We start from the raw sequence: 17,063 nt of genomic DNA on the forward strand, positions 1-17,063 counted from the left end.
GCTGTCAATAATTATTACGATTGCAAATATTGTAATTGGCTGAATTTAGGCTATTCCTGTTGCAACAATGCATTGCAGCCAATAGTGAGCAAGAGTCAACCAATCAGAGGCTATTGCGATCGTGACATTGTAGCTGTCATTCTAGAGTGAACGTAATGTATTGGTTTACTCGTTGATGGTTGCTCTTTCTCTTTGGTGTGTGATGACTTGCCGGGAAGCGTGTTCGTGTTGTTTTCAAAAGGAATTTAATTTTTCTACTAAAATATTGTTAAAACAAATGTATTGATTGTTTTAAAGAAAGTGTAATCAAATATTATTAATATGACTACTAATCCACGGAAGGGGACCGACACTGCGCCTCTGGAGGAGAGCGATCAACTCACAATCAGACCTTTGTAAATAACTTGTGTTTTCTCTATTTTATTGCATAGAAATTACACAACTATTCCTTTTTGTTGTATTAATATAATAACGAAGACCGGATACATAAGACTTATTATAAAAATAGCGGTTTAATGTAATAATTTCGTTATTTTTGAGACTAATAAATGTTAACAAATTTTGTTTGAAAAAGAATTCCAATTACTTAATTCTTTGCTTAATATGTATTAAATAACAGGAAACAAACAAGCAGGCGATCATCTAATGTTAAGTGATTACCGCTGCTGATGAACATCTGCTAATCATCACAAGAAAGAAAGAAAATGCATTTATTTGTTGTCGGAATCACAGATAAAAACAAAGCATACAATTAATGTAACATTTTCATCTGTGACCACCCGAAATAGGAATGGGACAAACTGAACCGCAAATGTGTTGGAGTCTAAGGAATTTGTCCACCAATTGAATTTCCCATATAGTTTTGAGGGTACATTGGTACATCAGATATATGCAGGGATGCGTCACATTAACAGATACTCTCACTTCTCTCTCTGTTGTGAAAATTAAACCCTTTAAAAACCTACAGTATGTAACAGAAAATAATGTAGGTACATCAACCTATAGAAACAAAGATTTTTTGTAGAAGAGGTTTTGTAGAGCATTGCCTCTGTCATTGAGACAGACAAAATGATTTACTACCTGACTGAAAATGATTTACTGATATACTAACTTAATATTGTTGTTGCAGAGGGGCTGGTCAAGAAGTGGGTCGGTCTTGTATTATGTTAGAGTTCAAAGGAAAGAAAATAATGGTAAGCATGACAACAGAAGCTGTGATAGCCTGACTTTGACCTAATTTCTGGGATATCTGGGGTTCAATCCCTGGCACGCACCTCTAACTTTTCAGAGTTATGTGCATTTTAAACAATTAAATATCATTAGTGTTAGCAATGAAGGAAAACATTGCGAGGAAACCGGCATGCCTGAGAGTTCTCCATAATATTCTCGGCGGTGTGTGTAGTCTGCCAGTCTGTACTTGGACTATGGCCAACCCTTCTCATTCTGAGAGGAGATATGATCAGTAGTGAGCCGGTTATGGGTTGATTATCAGTACCCTTATTATAAATACGAAAGTGTGTTTGTTTCTTGTTTGTCCTTCAATCACGTCACAACGGTGCAACAGATTGACGTGATTTTTTGCATGGGTATAGATAAAGACCTGGAGAGTGACATAAGCTACTTTTTATCCTGGAAAACCAAAGAATTCCAACAGGATTTTTAAAAACCTAATTCCATGTGGACGAAGTCACAGGCATCAGCTAGTGGTGAAAAATTAATTCATGTATGTATATTGAAGTCGGCCAATCTGTTGGCCAGGGTGGTGGACTATGGCTAAACCCTTCTCATACTGAGAGGAGACCCATGCTCTGTAGTGAGATGTCTATGGATTGATCATGAGGATGATGGTGATAGTCGATTCCTGATAGGTATATCATAAGTGCCCCACTTTGTCCTACATGAAATAAAGACATTTCTTTTCTTTCCAGTTGGACTGTGGAATCCACCCTGGACTATCTGGAATGGATGCGTTGCCCTTTGTGGACTTAATAGAGGCTGATGAAGTGGATTTGCTATTAATTTCACAGTAGGCTATTCGTTATTGCAATAAGGTTCACTTGAGTTGGCCTTCAGGAGAAAGAAAACACGTCTACTTTAGTTCATCGTTTATTGGCTACTGACTTACTATTTTACATGCACAAATAATAAATGCAATTTTAAACCGAACAGCTATTTTTTCTAGGATTATAGTAGTATGGAATAGATGTTAGTTTTTTTTAATGTACCTAGATAACTGGTACATACCACGATTAATTAAGTTTTTATTTGTCAATATTTCAACCCAATTGCACAGGTCGCGGTCACGACAGGACTGCGGCGCTGGGAGAGATCAAATTCGAGCTGTCAAGGGCAGTAGCGAACTACCCTCTTTCTAGTTCTTTTCATCATCTCTGTCTTTAAATCGCGAAAATAAGCTTAAAATCATTAGATGTTAACTAGTCATTGGATGAGTTTATTTTATTTGATTGTTTCTTGATTATTAGTTTGAATTGTAATTTAATATTTTGATAAATATTTGTACATCAGTCAATAAATGATTATGATTATGCTGATTATGATCAGAAATGGTAAAATATGATGAACTTTGGTTCCATATTTACCACCTATGTAATCATATTTTTACAAATAAACTTATCTTTGACCATAATTGCAAGTGCATGCATATTTTAAGAGTCTCAATAGCTCAACCGGTAAAGGAGTGGACTGAAAACCGAAAGGTCGACGGTTCAAACCCCGCCCGTTGCACTATTGTCGTACCTACTCCTAGCACAAGCTTGACGTTTAGTTGGAGAGGAAAGGGGAATATTAGTCATTTAACATGGCTAATATTCTTATTAAAAAAAAAAAAAATTGACCATTTAAGCATTTGTATTTTTAGTTCAAAATAATAAAATTTTGTTTGTTTTTCAGTTTCCACTTGGACCACAGCGGCGCTCTGCCATGGTTCCTCACCAAGACCTCGTTCAAGGGTCGAGTGTTCATGACCCACGCCACTAAAGCCATTTACCGGTGGCTGGTGTCAGATTATATTAAAGTTAGGTGAGTATATTATGAGTAACTAATCTATGTAATCAAATCAGACATCAGAAATTTATAATTCCTAAAGTATCTTATCTAAAAAAACCGGCCAAGTGCGAGTCAGACTCGCGCACTGGGGGTTCCGTACTTTAATCGTATTTTATCGACATTTTGCACGGTAAATCAAAAACTATTATGCCTAAAAATAAATAAAAATCTGTTTTAGAATGTACAAGCAAAGCGCTTTCATATGATACCCCACATGGTATAGTAATCCTACTTTGAAAATTGAAAATACTACCTAATTATTAGTTTATCACCACAATTTAATTTTTTTGTGTGATGTGACCACAAATTCACGGTTTTCAGATTTTTCCCCTAAAGCCAGCTATAAGACCCACCTTCCTACCAAATTTCATGATTCTAGGTCAACAGGAAGTACCCTGTAGGTTTCTTGACAGACAGACAGACAGACAACAAAGTGATCCTGTAAGGGTTTCGTTTTTCCTTTTAAGGTACGGAACCCTAAAAAAGTTTTTAGCTGTATTTTCATATCACTTTTTGTGCTAAATAACTTTTTTCTCATTGCAGCAACATTTCAACAGAGCAAATGCTGTACACAGAGTCGGATCTGGAAGGTTCCATGGACCGGATAGAGACCATCAACTTCCACGAGGAGAAGGACGTCCGCGGAGTTCGCTTCTGGGCCTACAACGCTGGCCATGTGCTGGGAGCCGCCATGTTTATGATCGAAATTGCTGGTGTTAAGGTAATTTGGTTCACAGCTTGAAATGTTTAAACACTAACCATGGAAGATTTCTGACCAATCACAATCATAGTGTGTCCTTTTTACTTCTATACAATTGTGCAAGAGAGAGCGGCCTATATGTTTATGATCGAAATTGCTAGTGTTACGGTATTTGTTTTCGTTTATAAGGTTCACAGCTTGTAATGAAACGATATTAATCATTGAAGATTTCTGACCAATCACGATCATAGTGTGTCCTTTTCACTTCTATACAATTGTGCAAGAGAGAGCGGCCTATGTTAGGTCGACTACCTGACCAAGGTCTATGTTTTGCCCTCAGGTACTATACACAGGTGATTTCTCAAGACAAGAAGATCGGCATTTAATGGCGGCTGAAATCCCCACCGTACATCCAGACGTTCTTATTACTGTAAGTGGTTTAAATTTTTTTTAAATTCTCTTCTTCCTGTTCTTATCCCACGCTTTGTAGGGTTGGCACAACATGATTTTTTCTTCCACTCTCTTCTGTCATCCGTCAACGCCACGCCACCCCATCTATTTTATCAACCCCTCTTTCATGCAATCCATCTACCTTTGGTCTTCCTCCACTCTTTTTTCCTTCCACATGCATATTAAACATTCTTCTTCATAGCCTCAATAGCTCAACCGGTATATGAGTGGACTGAAAACCGAAAGGTCGACGGTTCAAATCCCGCCCGTTGCACTATTGTCGTACGTACTCCTAGCACAAGCTTGACGCTTAATTGGAGAGGAAAGGGGAATATTAGTCATTTAATATGGCTAATATTCTATTTTTAAAAAAAAAAAATCTTCTAATGATATCTCTCTGCATTACATGCCCATACCATGCCAGCCTATTACCCCTCATAATTTCCACCACTGGCGCTACTTTCAAATTTCTCCACATTATCTTATCCATTTTTGTCATACCACTCATCCATCTCAACATTCGCATTTCGGTCGATTCCCATCTTAGAGTACTCACTTAGGATGAAATCTGTGGGCGCACTCGGACTTGCTTTGACTTAAGACAGAGCTAAAACTAGACAGATGTATATTTCTCACATAAATCTGTCTCGTTTTAACTCAATCTTAAGTCTGAGCAAAGTCAAAATACGCTCTATAAATCTCAAACTTAGAGTCTAAGGGGTCGTACAAAATGTTAGAGTTGAGTTCTTTCCGGTGGGCGGTAGATTTTCAACTTTTCTGGCAGACATTTTCTGATAATAGACGGCCTAAATGGTACACTTATGTGTTCAGGAATCAACATACGGAACACACATTCACGAAAAGCGCGAAGAGCGCGAGAGTCGGTTCACGGGGCTCGTGAGCGACATCGTGCAGCGCGGAGGGCGGTGCCTCATTCCCGTGTTCGCTTTGGGACGTGCGCAGGAGTTGCTGCTTATTTTGGGTAACAACAGTGATTTAAGCGTTGTGGGTATCTAACAACAAAGTTACTTGTCATCCGATACGTGTTTCATTAACACAACATGGTGGCAGCGGTGGGATTTTAATTGTTTAAAGTGGGGAAAAAACCGGCCAAGTGCGAGTCAGACTTGTGCACCGAGGGTTCCGTACTACAGTCGTTGCACGATAAATCAAACACTATTATGCATAAAAATCGATTTAGAATGTACATGATTACCCTACTTGGTATAGTAACCTTATTTTGAAAATTGACAATACTAGGTAATTATTATACTAATTGAAGTCATGAAGGGTAACTATTTACCCTTTAACTTGATGATTCCCTTCCAGACGAATTCTGGTCATTCCACCCGGAGCTCCAAGACATCCCGATTTACTACGCATCATCACTCGCTAAGAAGTGCATGGCGGTGTACCAGACCTACGTCAACGCCATGAACGACCGCATCCGCCGCCAGATCGCCGTCAACAACCCCTTCGTGTTCCGCCATATATCCAACCTGAAGGTTAGTGCCATTTAAACTTTATTTCAAGCGGACGTCCACTGTTAAACATAGGTCTCCCACATCCGGACCTCAGCCTTTCTTGTCCAGCCAGGATTTTTAAAAATCCCGTAAGAACTCCTTGTCTTTTGGGATAAAAGTATCCTATATTTGTTCCCAGGATGCAAGCTATTTACAGTGCGCGGCAGAATAACGCAGGAGATAAGGATTTGTAGAGCATTGTCTCTGTCGTTGAGACCGACAAAACGTCATATAGGTATGAGAGACAGCGTTCTACAAAGCCGAAATGTCACCCTAAAGGTCGATTACATTACTTTGTGTCGCGTACTGTATAGGGGTGTAACACCGCCAACCTTCTAAATCCGGGTTTGCTTTTGATAAAACTTAAAAAATTGTTGCTAAAGCTGCTGAAGTAGTTAAAAAAAAATTGGTTTTCTGGTTGCAAAAAATACGAGTTGATTATTACAATATTTTTATTCAATCACTACTACCCTTGTATAGAATTCTCTTCACCGATCGCGAATACATCAATTTCCGGTTTGACTTTATCATACAGATGCGGGAACGCACCCTCCGCTTTATATTTCTTCCTCACAACCTCATACAGCGTTAAATCGAACATTTCCTCAAATTCTTTCCTTGTCATGAAAATATCCGCGTACAAGAACGAATAACCACCAACATCGCGTGTGAACTTCTCCATCTTCCTCATTGCGTCAACTGGGTTGTACGGTTTCTTCTCTTTTACCTTCCCAGGAACGCCGTAGACCCCTAGATCGTTGTACATTGCGTAATTCGTTTGAGGAACTATGTACTTCCCTTGAGGTCGACGTAACTGACCCGACATTGGACCGTGATCAATTATTTTGCACGGGTAAACTAGGAGAGGAAATTTTTCAAACAATTCGCTCGCAACTGCAATTTGTTTCTCTAATTCTTGTAGAGGTAGAACAATATCTTGGAACACTTGTTTGGTAAAAGTGTACGCTCGGACGCCTGGGGTGGTCGTGAATTTAAGAAATGCTGGTTTAGGGGGTAGAAGCCAGCCGAATAATGTTCTGAAAATTGGATCGTTCCCAAAACTTATCATGTCTTCTACGACCCAGAAAATTGGTCTGTTATGCCTTAACAAATAGTCCCTTAAAGGGATTAATTCTACCTTTTCTCCCTTTTTGAGAAAAGATTTAACGTGTTTGTAAAACCAGGGTTTGTACCATCTTGAGCAATGGTTTACAGTGATTTTCGTATCATAGTCTGAATAATCCCCAGTCATAATAACTGCTTTATCTTTGCTAAATATAGTCCCTTCTACGTAATCGGGATGGTAGGTTGGTTCAGCTTGGTTAGCCCCTGAAATGTCTCTTAGCATATTACAGTAGGTCTTTTGTCCTTCGACTGGGATGTACTTGATTTTTATATAGGGTTTTATTTTGACAATTTTCAAGGTCAAAGCGACTAGGAAGCCCAAGCTTCCATGGCACCAGGGTAAAGCTTTGTAGAGGTCGGAGTGCTCATTGGTTGCTGTAGCGGTAACCAGGGAGCCATCGCCTAGAACCACTTCGTAGCTTGTAATGGTTTCATGGTAAAGCCCCGCTTTGTGCGAATGTGTTGACATGCCAGTTCCGAAGGCAAGACCTGTAATGTTAAACACAAAATTGCAATTAATAGATTGTTTCCCTGATGAAAAACGGGATAGAATAAAACGCGCACCATCTTAGGTTGCATCATCACTTGCCACCAGTTCTAGAAGATGCCTATTCACTCTTGTTTTAAGATACCCGGGTTGTAACTGGTAGGAAACACATATCGTGGAAGAGTATTTAACAAAAAAATGCCGTACCTCCCAATGTAGCATCAACCAATTCAATAGTAACAGCCAAGGAATATCCTCTAGGTATCAGATACTCCGTTATATCCCCTATGGTCACCATGGGCTCCACCCGCACGGTCATCGCCTCTTCATCCAGCTCCAATATGTCATACAGCGGTATTGCGACTTGGTGGTGAAGGTGCTTCTCGAAGAATGTGGTGCTTAGAGATAACCAGTTGGGTCGCGATGTGCATAGGAGGCGACGGTCTTTTGGAGATAGATTGTTCCAGTTTTGGACCTTGAACAAAGTGTCAAAAGTGTCATACATCATCATCATCAACCGATAGACGTCCACTGCTGGGCATAGGTCTCTTGCCCTTCTTCGTCTCTTCCGGTGCGAGGTCGTTCCAGCACCTTGAGATCTCAACGTCTATCGGTTTTACGAACTATGTGCCCTGCCTATTGCCACTTCAGCTTCGCAACCCGTTGAGCTATGTCGGTTACTCTAGTTCTCCTACGGATCTTCTAAGTATCATACAATAAGTATGAATTGTGTTTGACACTGAAATATCGACATTGAAGATATCTGTGGATAGTCATTACTGATTCTGTAGGTCGATTTCGTAAAACCTGCATCAATCATTATGACAATCTCAATTCTCAATTGTTATGATTGGCTGAATTTGCGCGATTCTTGTTGCCACAATGCATTGTAGCCAATAGTGAGCGAGCGTCAACCAATCAGACGTGATTGCTATCGTGGCATTGTAGCTGTCATTCTACAGCAATCGAGCAGCTGAGCACAACTTAGTAGTATAATATGAAAGGGACAGACACAGTTTGACAGGTTAAAAGTTAATTTAGAATTGTCAAACCTCGTGACATTAGCTGCCAGGCGCGAGCCTATTGTTTTTTGTAGCATGCACTAAAAAAGAAAAAGATGCAATACTCTAAATTTAATTAAGAGAAAGACAACAGAATTTTTTTAGTATAGAAAATTTTCAGATGACTTGTTGCAAGTGAAAACGGTGAAGGAAAACATCGTGAGAAAACCTGCATGTCTGAGAATTCTCCATAATGTTCTCAAAGGTGGTTCTTCAGTGTGGTGGACTATGGCCAAACCCATCTCATACTGACATGAGACCTGTATTCTGTAATGAGCCGGCGCGGCGAGCGATGGGTTGATCATGATCTGAAGAATAGAAGTAGTATATAATATAGTATATAGGTCGAGATAGCAATCAGGGTGGGAACGCCCCGCATACCCGCACAGTCCCCGCGCTAACCCGGTGCGGGCGAGCTCTGGTGCTGTGCGGGCGTGCGGGGTCCGCCTCATACCCTGATGGCCATCTCGACCTGTCGCGTACTTGACTCACTTTTGATTGTATTTCCCGCACTGCACTGTCATGGCGTTGCGGATCGCTGGTCAGTCGTCTTATAAAAGCTCGAAACTGTAGAAGTACAGTGAACAGGAAACTCGCTGGCAAACAAAACGCGCACACTACGAACTCTCGATGGTCTTCTAACCATTGGATTAAACGTTTCTTGACCCAACCCGGTAACATGGTTGTGGATAATCTGAAAATATACTTTCTTTTAATTATATTTAACTTTGATAAAATTATTTTAGGTACCAAGTTGCCTTTAAATCTATATATATATATATATATATATATATATATATATAATTCAAAGTCCTGACTGACTGATTGACTGACTGACTTATATATCAACGCACAGCCTAAACCGCTGGTTGTAGAGACATGAAATTTGGAGAATGTGATCTTTGTAAAGAGTAGGAAGCTATCCACTAAGAAAGGATTTTTCAAAATTCCACCCCTAAGTGGGCTAAATGGGGGTTTGGAATTTATGTAGTCCACGCGGACGAAGTCGCGAGCATAAGCTAGTCTAATTTAAATATAGAAAAGGAAAAGGTGACTGACTGACTTACTGATCTATCTGCGTTGATAGATCAGTTAGTCAGTCACCTTTTCCTTTTATATATTTAAATATCTTGTAAATCTGTACTTACATAAAGATGTTTTGGCTTTATAACCTCAAAAACATTCCCAATAATCACTAAACCTTGGCATTGACACTACGAATTCGAAACTGTGATAAAATAATCACAATTAAAGACACGAAAAATTCAATTGATAACTGAAGATAATTTTAATAGCGAATAGATGCTAGACTTTGCATATCGCGCCGGCTACCACAATGTTAATTAGTAAACTAAGATAAAAAATCGATTTAAATCTATTAAACTAAGATTTTGAACTAATATGGACTATATCTACTTAAATAAACACAATTAAATCCGTGGTTAAAAAGCTATATGAAATTAGGTACCAATCGGTAAATACAGGCGTGAAATAATATGTCGACTGCTAAAACCTTAGTTGACCTTGATTGTAATTCGAGGTTTGATTAGATGTATTCAGAGATGTATCGCGTGCTTCGGTTGCAATGTCAAGGATAAACTGTGCTTATATTATATATGTACTAGATGATGTACCTAAGCATGGATTTAGGTTTTTAAAAATCCCGTGGGAACTCTTTGATTTTCGGATAACAGTATGCCGCCTATGTCCTTTCCTGTGATGGAGCTATCTCTGTGCCAAACGTCAAAATCGGTTGAACGGATGGGCCGTGAAAAGCTAGCAGACAGACGCTTTCGCATTTATAATTTTTTTTTTTTTTTTTTTTAATAGATATAGTGAGCAAACGAGCAGGCGGGTCACCTGATGTTAAGTGATTACCGCCGCCCATGAACATTTGCAATACCAGAGGAGCCGCCGATGCGTTGCCGGCCTTTTAGGAATTTGTTGGTCTGCCCCTTTAATAACCCCATGTTATAATGTGGGAACATACTATTAGTATGGAAGTATATCTAGTATGGATGATTCGAGATGGCTATGGGGGTGGAGACGAACCGCACACCCGCACAGCTGCGCTAACCCGTTGCGGGATAGTGCGGGTGACTAACCCGTTGCGGGATAGTGCGGGTGACTAACCCGTTGCGGGATAGTGCGGGTGACTAACCCGTTGCGGGATAGTGCGGGTGACTAACCCGTTGCGGGATAGTGCGGGTGACTAACCCGTTGCGGGATAGTGCGGGTGACTAACCCGTTGCGGGATAGTGCGGGTGACTAACCCGTTGCGGGATAGTGCGGGTGACTAACCCGTTGCGGGATAGTGCGGGTGACTAACCCGTTGCGGGATAGTGCGGGTGACTTGCAGGTATGCGGGGCGTCCCCTCGCCTCATATCCCGATTGCCATCTCGGCCTGTCACGTGCTATACATAATATTATAACATCATTCTATCTTTAAAAGTTGATCTACTCAAGTCACTGACCTCTACTATTACAAGTACGCTGGGCTTGCTATTGCTGATCTATTTCGGCACGGACACCAGCAGTGAGCGTCATGTGAGCATACTCAGAACTAAATGTTAGTGGTGATACAAAATGGTTTGTGATTCGAAGGATCTCTACTAGTTTCAATAACATACAAGATGTAACCAGAACGCTGGCAAAAACAAAGACAGCTGATAGTACTGATGATTACTGATATGATACCGTACCACAAAAAAAAACGTGACGGAAAATATTAAAAAATCCTATATTTTGTAAAAGTTTACGATATATGGCAAACAAAACATCTGACTGACGCCAGAAGGCAATGAACGTTGCGTAAGTAGGCCACTCGAGGTCAATGCCACGTCGTAGGCGGGGCATTGACCCGAGTTTTGCACGCTACTCTTTGCGAGTTTGAAAAATACTAAATCACTAAAACTACAAAATGAGGCAAATGGTTATAGGTTTTGGGTTATGTTTAGGTAGCATAACAATAACGCTAAGTTTTTGCCAGCGTTCTGGTTACACCCTGTATATTTCCAGGGTATCGACCACTTTGAGGACATAGGCCCCTGCGTGATCATGGCGTCCCCCGGCATGATGCAGTCGGGGCTGTCTCGGGAGCTGTTCGAGTCGTGGTGCACGGACCCTAAGAACGGCGTCATCATTGCAGGTGAGAATACCTTATTACCAATTTATCCCAACAGATGGCGCATGAACGAACCGGCCGTAGTATAGTGCGACAAGGCTCTCTTGGCACTTGAATGAAGGTCTGAATCTATTTTTAAGAAATAACGAAAATTTGTTTGTTCGAATTAACCGAGAACGCTGTAAAGACAGGTTTCGGTTTCCCACTCACAAAACCTCATTCCTTAACAAAAGTGTTTGTGTCATGGCGGTAAAGATATATAATAAGATACCAGGGGAGATAAGGAAATGTAATAATATAAATAAATTTAAGAATAAATTGCATGATTTTTTAATAGACAAGACATTATATAACATTAACGAATTTTTTTCAACTTAGACATTTTTAAATTTTGAATTTTACCATAGACAAAGACAACGTGCGTCAAATTACTTATAGTTATTGTTTTACTAGGTTTACTAATTGTTTTGCATGCCTAATATTTAAGGCGAAACATTTCTACTGGACAATTTTATGTAATAACATCTCGTTGTAAAATGTTTCCGCAAATAAAGAATCTTTGAATCTTTGAATCTTTGAATCTTTGAATGACATTAACAGGGGGGCGCTGTTTAAGAACAAAGGCTGACTATTCTTAACAAAAACAAAGGAGACACTTGACGGCAACGTTAGTTCTGATTTTCGCCACACGCCAAGATAGCCTTGTCGCACTGTAGTACCATCTGTGGAACCGGCGGTACTGAACTGTAAAACGCCATTATTTTATGTCAACATAAGAAATCTCCTTAGTCTAAGTAAGAAACTATGAAGATGACCGTTTGAACAATGGAATGGTATAAGTATTGACCCTGGTAGTGGATTTTTTTTTATAGACTAGCGCTTGGCTGCAATCAGACCTGATGGCAAGTGATGATGCAGCCTAAGATGGAGCGCGCTTGCCAAGAAGATGCCTATTCTATGGACCCGTTGCTCCGTTGTGACTCCGATTGAAGGACAAACCAACAAAAACACTTTCGTATTTATAATATCGGTAGTGATGTTCCCTCTGCAGGATACTGCGTGGAAGGTACCCTGGCTAAGACGATTCTGTCGGAGCCGGAGGAGATCACGTCGATGTCGGGTCAGAAGCTGCCGCTGCGCATGTCGGTGGACTACATCTCGTTCTCTGCGCACACGGACTACCAGCAGACGTCAGAGTTCATCAACATATTGAAGCCGCCGCATGTGGTGAGTGCTAATATGCAGGCTACGATGTGGTAGGTATTCTGGCTAAGATATGTGTAACTTTTTAGACTTGGCTAAAGCCTTTATTATTGTATACTGTGTCTTACTTAATATGGTTGAATGCATCGTTATCAGGGGCATTCAGCTAAAACTATTTAATGACCTATCAGACTGATTCCAAAGTGTTGGACTGGATACTTTGGCTAAGACATGCGTATCTTTTTAGATTTAGCTTAGGCCTTTGATAGTGTATATATCCCTGTCTTACTTAATAAGCTTTAATGAATCAGTATCAGAGGCCTTCAGCTGTAACTATTTAATGACTACCTATCAGTCCTATTCCAATGTGTAAGAGTAGATTTTTACACTATTAAAGATCGCATGGGGTGCCTCAAGGCAGCTAACTGGGATCCACTCTTTTTCTTGTTTATATTGATTTTCTTATTAAGAATGGCTCAAATTATATCATATGCAGATGATACTGCGCTAGGTTTTGGTACAGATTCTTGGGTTGAAGGATTGGAGGCAACGCAATCGAGGTTTAATGCTGTTACCAAATCGCTACATGACGATATTCTGTCGCTAAACATTAAATAAACCTTTTCCAACACTGATTAAGATGAAATCTATCGGTATTGTCAGGTGCTAGTGCACGGGGAACAGAACGAGATGTCTCGCCTCAAGGCGGCGCTGCAGCGGGAACACCGCGGCAAGCTGGCCATACACACGCCGCGCAACACGCAGCAGCTGTGCCTCACCTTCCGCGGGGACAAGACTGCCAAGGTGGGTCCTTAATATATAAAAGTAAAAGCGGACTGACTGACTATAATTTATCAACGCAAGGCTTAAACTACTGGACGGATCGGGCTCAAATTTGGCATGCAGATAAACACAACCCCTAAGGGGGTTTGAAGTTTGTGTTCAACGCGGACGAAACTTTTCTGCCGGGTACTGTGGTTCAACTAAATCATTTTTGGTATCTATATATATAAAAGGAAAAGGTGACTGACTGACTGACTGACTGACTGATCTATCAACGCACAGCCCAAACTACTGGACGGATCAGGCTGAAATTTGGCATGCGGATAGCTATTATGACGTAGGCATCGGCTAAGAAAGGATTTTTGAAAATTCAATCCCTAAGGGGTTGAAATTGGGGTTTGAAATTTGTGTAGTCCACGCGGACGAAGTCGCGGGCATAAGCTAGTTCTTAATAAACTTTTGGACGTTTAAATCTGATTTTACGCTTTGCCAGCAAATTATCACTATCTCAATCATGCAAAACACTGGATCAAGTTTCGACAGCTTCCTCTTCTTCTTCATTCTGGGCTGGTTTCCGCACTTAAACGTTTCCGTCTGTTGTGCTTGCATCGCCCCTCCCCGCCGAAGTCTTCACTCCAGCCATCCAAGCTCGCTCCAGAAGCCGAGTAGACCGCCCAGGTTGCCGAGGGCTTCTTGGAGTGAGGTCGGGGAACCTAAATGGCGTTCGCGTTGATCTGCTACGCCCGTGCACTTCAGGAGCACGTGCATCGGTGTTTCATCGACCTCCATGCAGACCCTGCATAGAGGACTGAAAATGAAAATGAAAATGAAAATCTTTTTTTATTCGTATAAACTTTTACAAGTGCTTACGAATAGTTGGATGCATCTACCACTGGTTCGGAATGCCTTTCCTGCCGAGAAGAACCAGCAAGAAACTCGGCGGTTGCTCTTTTCAAATATTTGATATAGGTACAAAATTATGCCATGTATAAAATAGTATTTGCAGCCTTGTGCGTTGCTGGAACGAGCTGCAGGTCAAATCCACGCTCTTTTATCATTTAGATAATCTTCAATTGTGTAATATGCTTTTTTCAGGAGCATATTTTTAATAGATTTTTTAAACTTGTGCAAAGGTAAGTCCAAAATAGTTTGCGGGATTTTATTATAAAAGGTAATACCAATACCCACAAATGACTTTTGGACTTTCCTGAGGCGGAAGGCAGGAGCTGCAAGTTTGTCTCTGTTTCTAGTTAGCCTATTGTGTAGATCACCAATTTTCTTGTAACTAAGAATATTTTGTCTTACAAAAATTATGTTATTATAAATATATTGAGAGGCTACAGTAAGGATATCTATTTCCTTAAATTTCTCTCGAAGGGAATCGCGTGGTCTTAAGTTATAAATTGCGCGTATTGCCCTTTTTTGTAATACAAAAATTCTCCCAATATCTGCCGCTTTACCCCATATGTCGTATGTGACTGTCGGTGACACCCATAACGAAAAGGTGTTTGTTTAGTGGGCTATGCCCTGTTATGAGTCCCACCACCTTCCTAAGTTTACCTCTGTCCAGGCGGAGTAGTTTGTTAGTTTGACGTTTGTCTATGTTAGGAAAAGCCTCTTTGGCTTGCCTACAGTCTGTTGTGTTAGCCCATAGTTTAGAATGTTCTTTTAGTGATAGTTCATGCAACCAGGTTTCGACAGCTTATAATATTATGGTATAAGTATAGGTTATTCCAGCTTTACTCACGTATTTAGTCGACCTAAGCCCAACTAGTTTCGAACCCATCCGGGGTCCCTTTTCACAGGGACTCAGCTCGCAAACGCGTCGCTGTTGAGACCTATTTTTTTTATTTCAAACCAAATCCTTCTTCAAACCTACGGTGGTACTTCCACAGGTGATGGGGTCGCTAGCGATGGAACCCCCCGAGCCCGGCAAAGAGTTGCAAGGAATCCTGGTGAAGAGGAATTTCAACTACCACATCTTGGCGCCTTCAGATCTCAACAGTGAGTATTCGAGAAAACTATAAAATAATTTGGTAACAGTCCACCACGAATGGCGCGTGCGTGTAGATCATTGACAATACGTCTTACGTAAACGGCCAATAGCGACCCGTGAATTTGCTGCCATGACTCCAAATAACTAGAACCCAGAGCCGTGAAGCAGGCCGAACTGCGCTTTAATGGAAAAAATATGTTAAACCAACTTTTTGATTATTTTGCTATAAGTTCCGCAAATTGCTAATACGCGTGGCCGCCATTTTAGTGACGTCAGCACTAGACTGAAGTTTCGAGCTTATGGTATATATTTTATTTCGGTGACGTCAAGATGACGTTATTTCAATGTTTAATTAAATTTTTTTTTATAATTTTTTTTTCATATTAGTATTTTCATTTAATTTATGTTAATGAGAAATGTTTCCAGCGCAATAGCAATTTGCGGGACTTATACGCAATTTGGAAAAAATATTTTTAAGCATTTTTTTTTATTAGAGTACACGGAGCTCTCTCAGTCGGAGGTGTCGCAGAGAGTGTCGGTGTCGTACGGCGGCTCCGCTGCGTTGTTACGTCACGCCGTGCTGCGCCTGGCCGGCCCGGTGGAGTTCCTGACCGATTCGCGCTGGAGACTGTACGGATGTCTGGATCTCATACTGGATCTACCTATCGTGACACTCGAGGTGAGATATAAGTGAAGCCACACGGTGCGTTGCGTTGGCGGTGTACATAGAAATCTCTGTACCACGTCACATGGCATGCGTCAGGCAGACTTAAGGTCTGTACGCACCTTAGCTGCGCTGCGCTGCACTGCAGACGCGTCACTTCAGGCGGCGCGTCGGTACCTATCGCACTACAACTGCAGTAAGCGGCAGCTCGCGTAACTTGCGCGTCACTTCTACACCCGATCGCGTCCGAGCAACAACGTCGCAAGATGAGCGACAGTGAAGAGGGGAAGGGCGAGAAATCGACATCCTCCTAGGGGTTGGGACTTTTGCATAGGAACACGGCATGTGCCAAAAGTTAAAATCACGTATTATATATATAACACGATGCGCGTGTATCTTATTCGAGCGACGTACGCGTACTGAAGCAACGCGACGCGCCGGTGGCTTTGTCGCACTAGCGTCGCTGCACTTCGCGTTGCTGCGCTGCGCTTCACAATATTCTCTCCAGCCGTACGCGCAGCAACGCGTGGTGAAGCACTGTGCAGCGCCGCTCTAGTGCGATATGCACCATACTAAAGGATAGAAATAATATTTTGACACTCTGCAGCGCAGCGCAGCTCAGGTCCGTACAGACTTTTAGGACCAGAGAGAACGAAGGCGGGCGCATCAACATTTAACGCAATGCCTGTGCGACTCCCAAATCCCAATTCTCAAATTAGGGATGAGACGTATTTACGCTACCAGGTTTTAAAACCAGGGCTTTGCTTGGAAGTAGGGCGCCCTGGTGCGGGTGGAATTTACTTGCAAGTCTTTCTTCACAAATAGGATTGTGCTCCTTATACATATGAATAACACGGACCGAATTTCTATGCAAGTATTT

General features: G+C 41.2%; 3 protein-coding genes across 3 annotated transcripts in view; 1 reads left to right on the forward strand and 2 right to left on the reverse strand.

Moving 5' to 3' along the window:
- The window catches only part of LOC117991744 (small ribosomal subunit protein uS4), a 100,205-nt gene that overhangs the window by 11,820 nt on the left and 71,322 nt on the right, over window positions 1–17,063 (reverse strand). The gene's annotated exons all lie outside the window — the stretch shown is intronic.
- Window positions 203–16,739, forward strand: Cpsf73 (cleavage and polyadenylation specificity factor 73). The gene is made up of 14 exons (XM_069505560.1): window positions 203–395; window positions 1,130–1,193; window positions 1,929–2,026; window positions 2,911–3,039; window positions 3,610–3,787; window positions 4,107–4,196; window positions 5,048–5,198; window positions 5,546–5,721; window positions 11,432–11,561; window positions 12,589–12,764; window positions 13,404–13,544; window positions 15,419–15,527; window positions 16,014–16,198; window positions 16,590–16,739. The coding sequence occupies exons 1-14, from the start codon at window positions 322–324 to the stop codon at window positions 16,737–16,739; spliced, it is 1,851 nt and encodes a 616-aa protein (XP_069361661.1). The 5' UTR covers window positions 203–321.
- On the reverse strand, window positions 6,195–9,904 carry LOC138403726 (delta(24)-sterol reductase-like). The gene is made up of 4 exons (XM_069505380.1): window positions 9,561–9,904; window positions 8,905–9,106; window positions 7,559–7,826; window positions 6,195–7,353 (listed from the first exon to the last, which is right to left on the reverse strand). The coding sequence occupies exons 2-4, from the start codon at window positions 9,091–9,093 to the stop codon at window positions 6,206–6,208; spliced, it is 1,605 nt and encodes a 534-aa protein (XP_069361481.1). The 5' UTR covers window positions 9,094–9,106; window positions 9,561–9,904; the 3' UTR covers window positions 6,195–6,205.

Source organism: Maniola hyperantus, chromosome 20, assembly GCF_902806685.2.
Source record: "Maniola hyperantus chromosome 20, iAphHyp1.2, whole genome shotgun sequence".
Classification (NCBI taxonomy): Eukaryota; Metazoa; Arthropoda; class Insecta; order Lepidoptera; family Nymphalidae; genus Maniola; species Maniola hyperantus.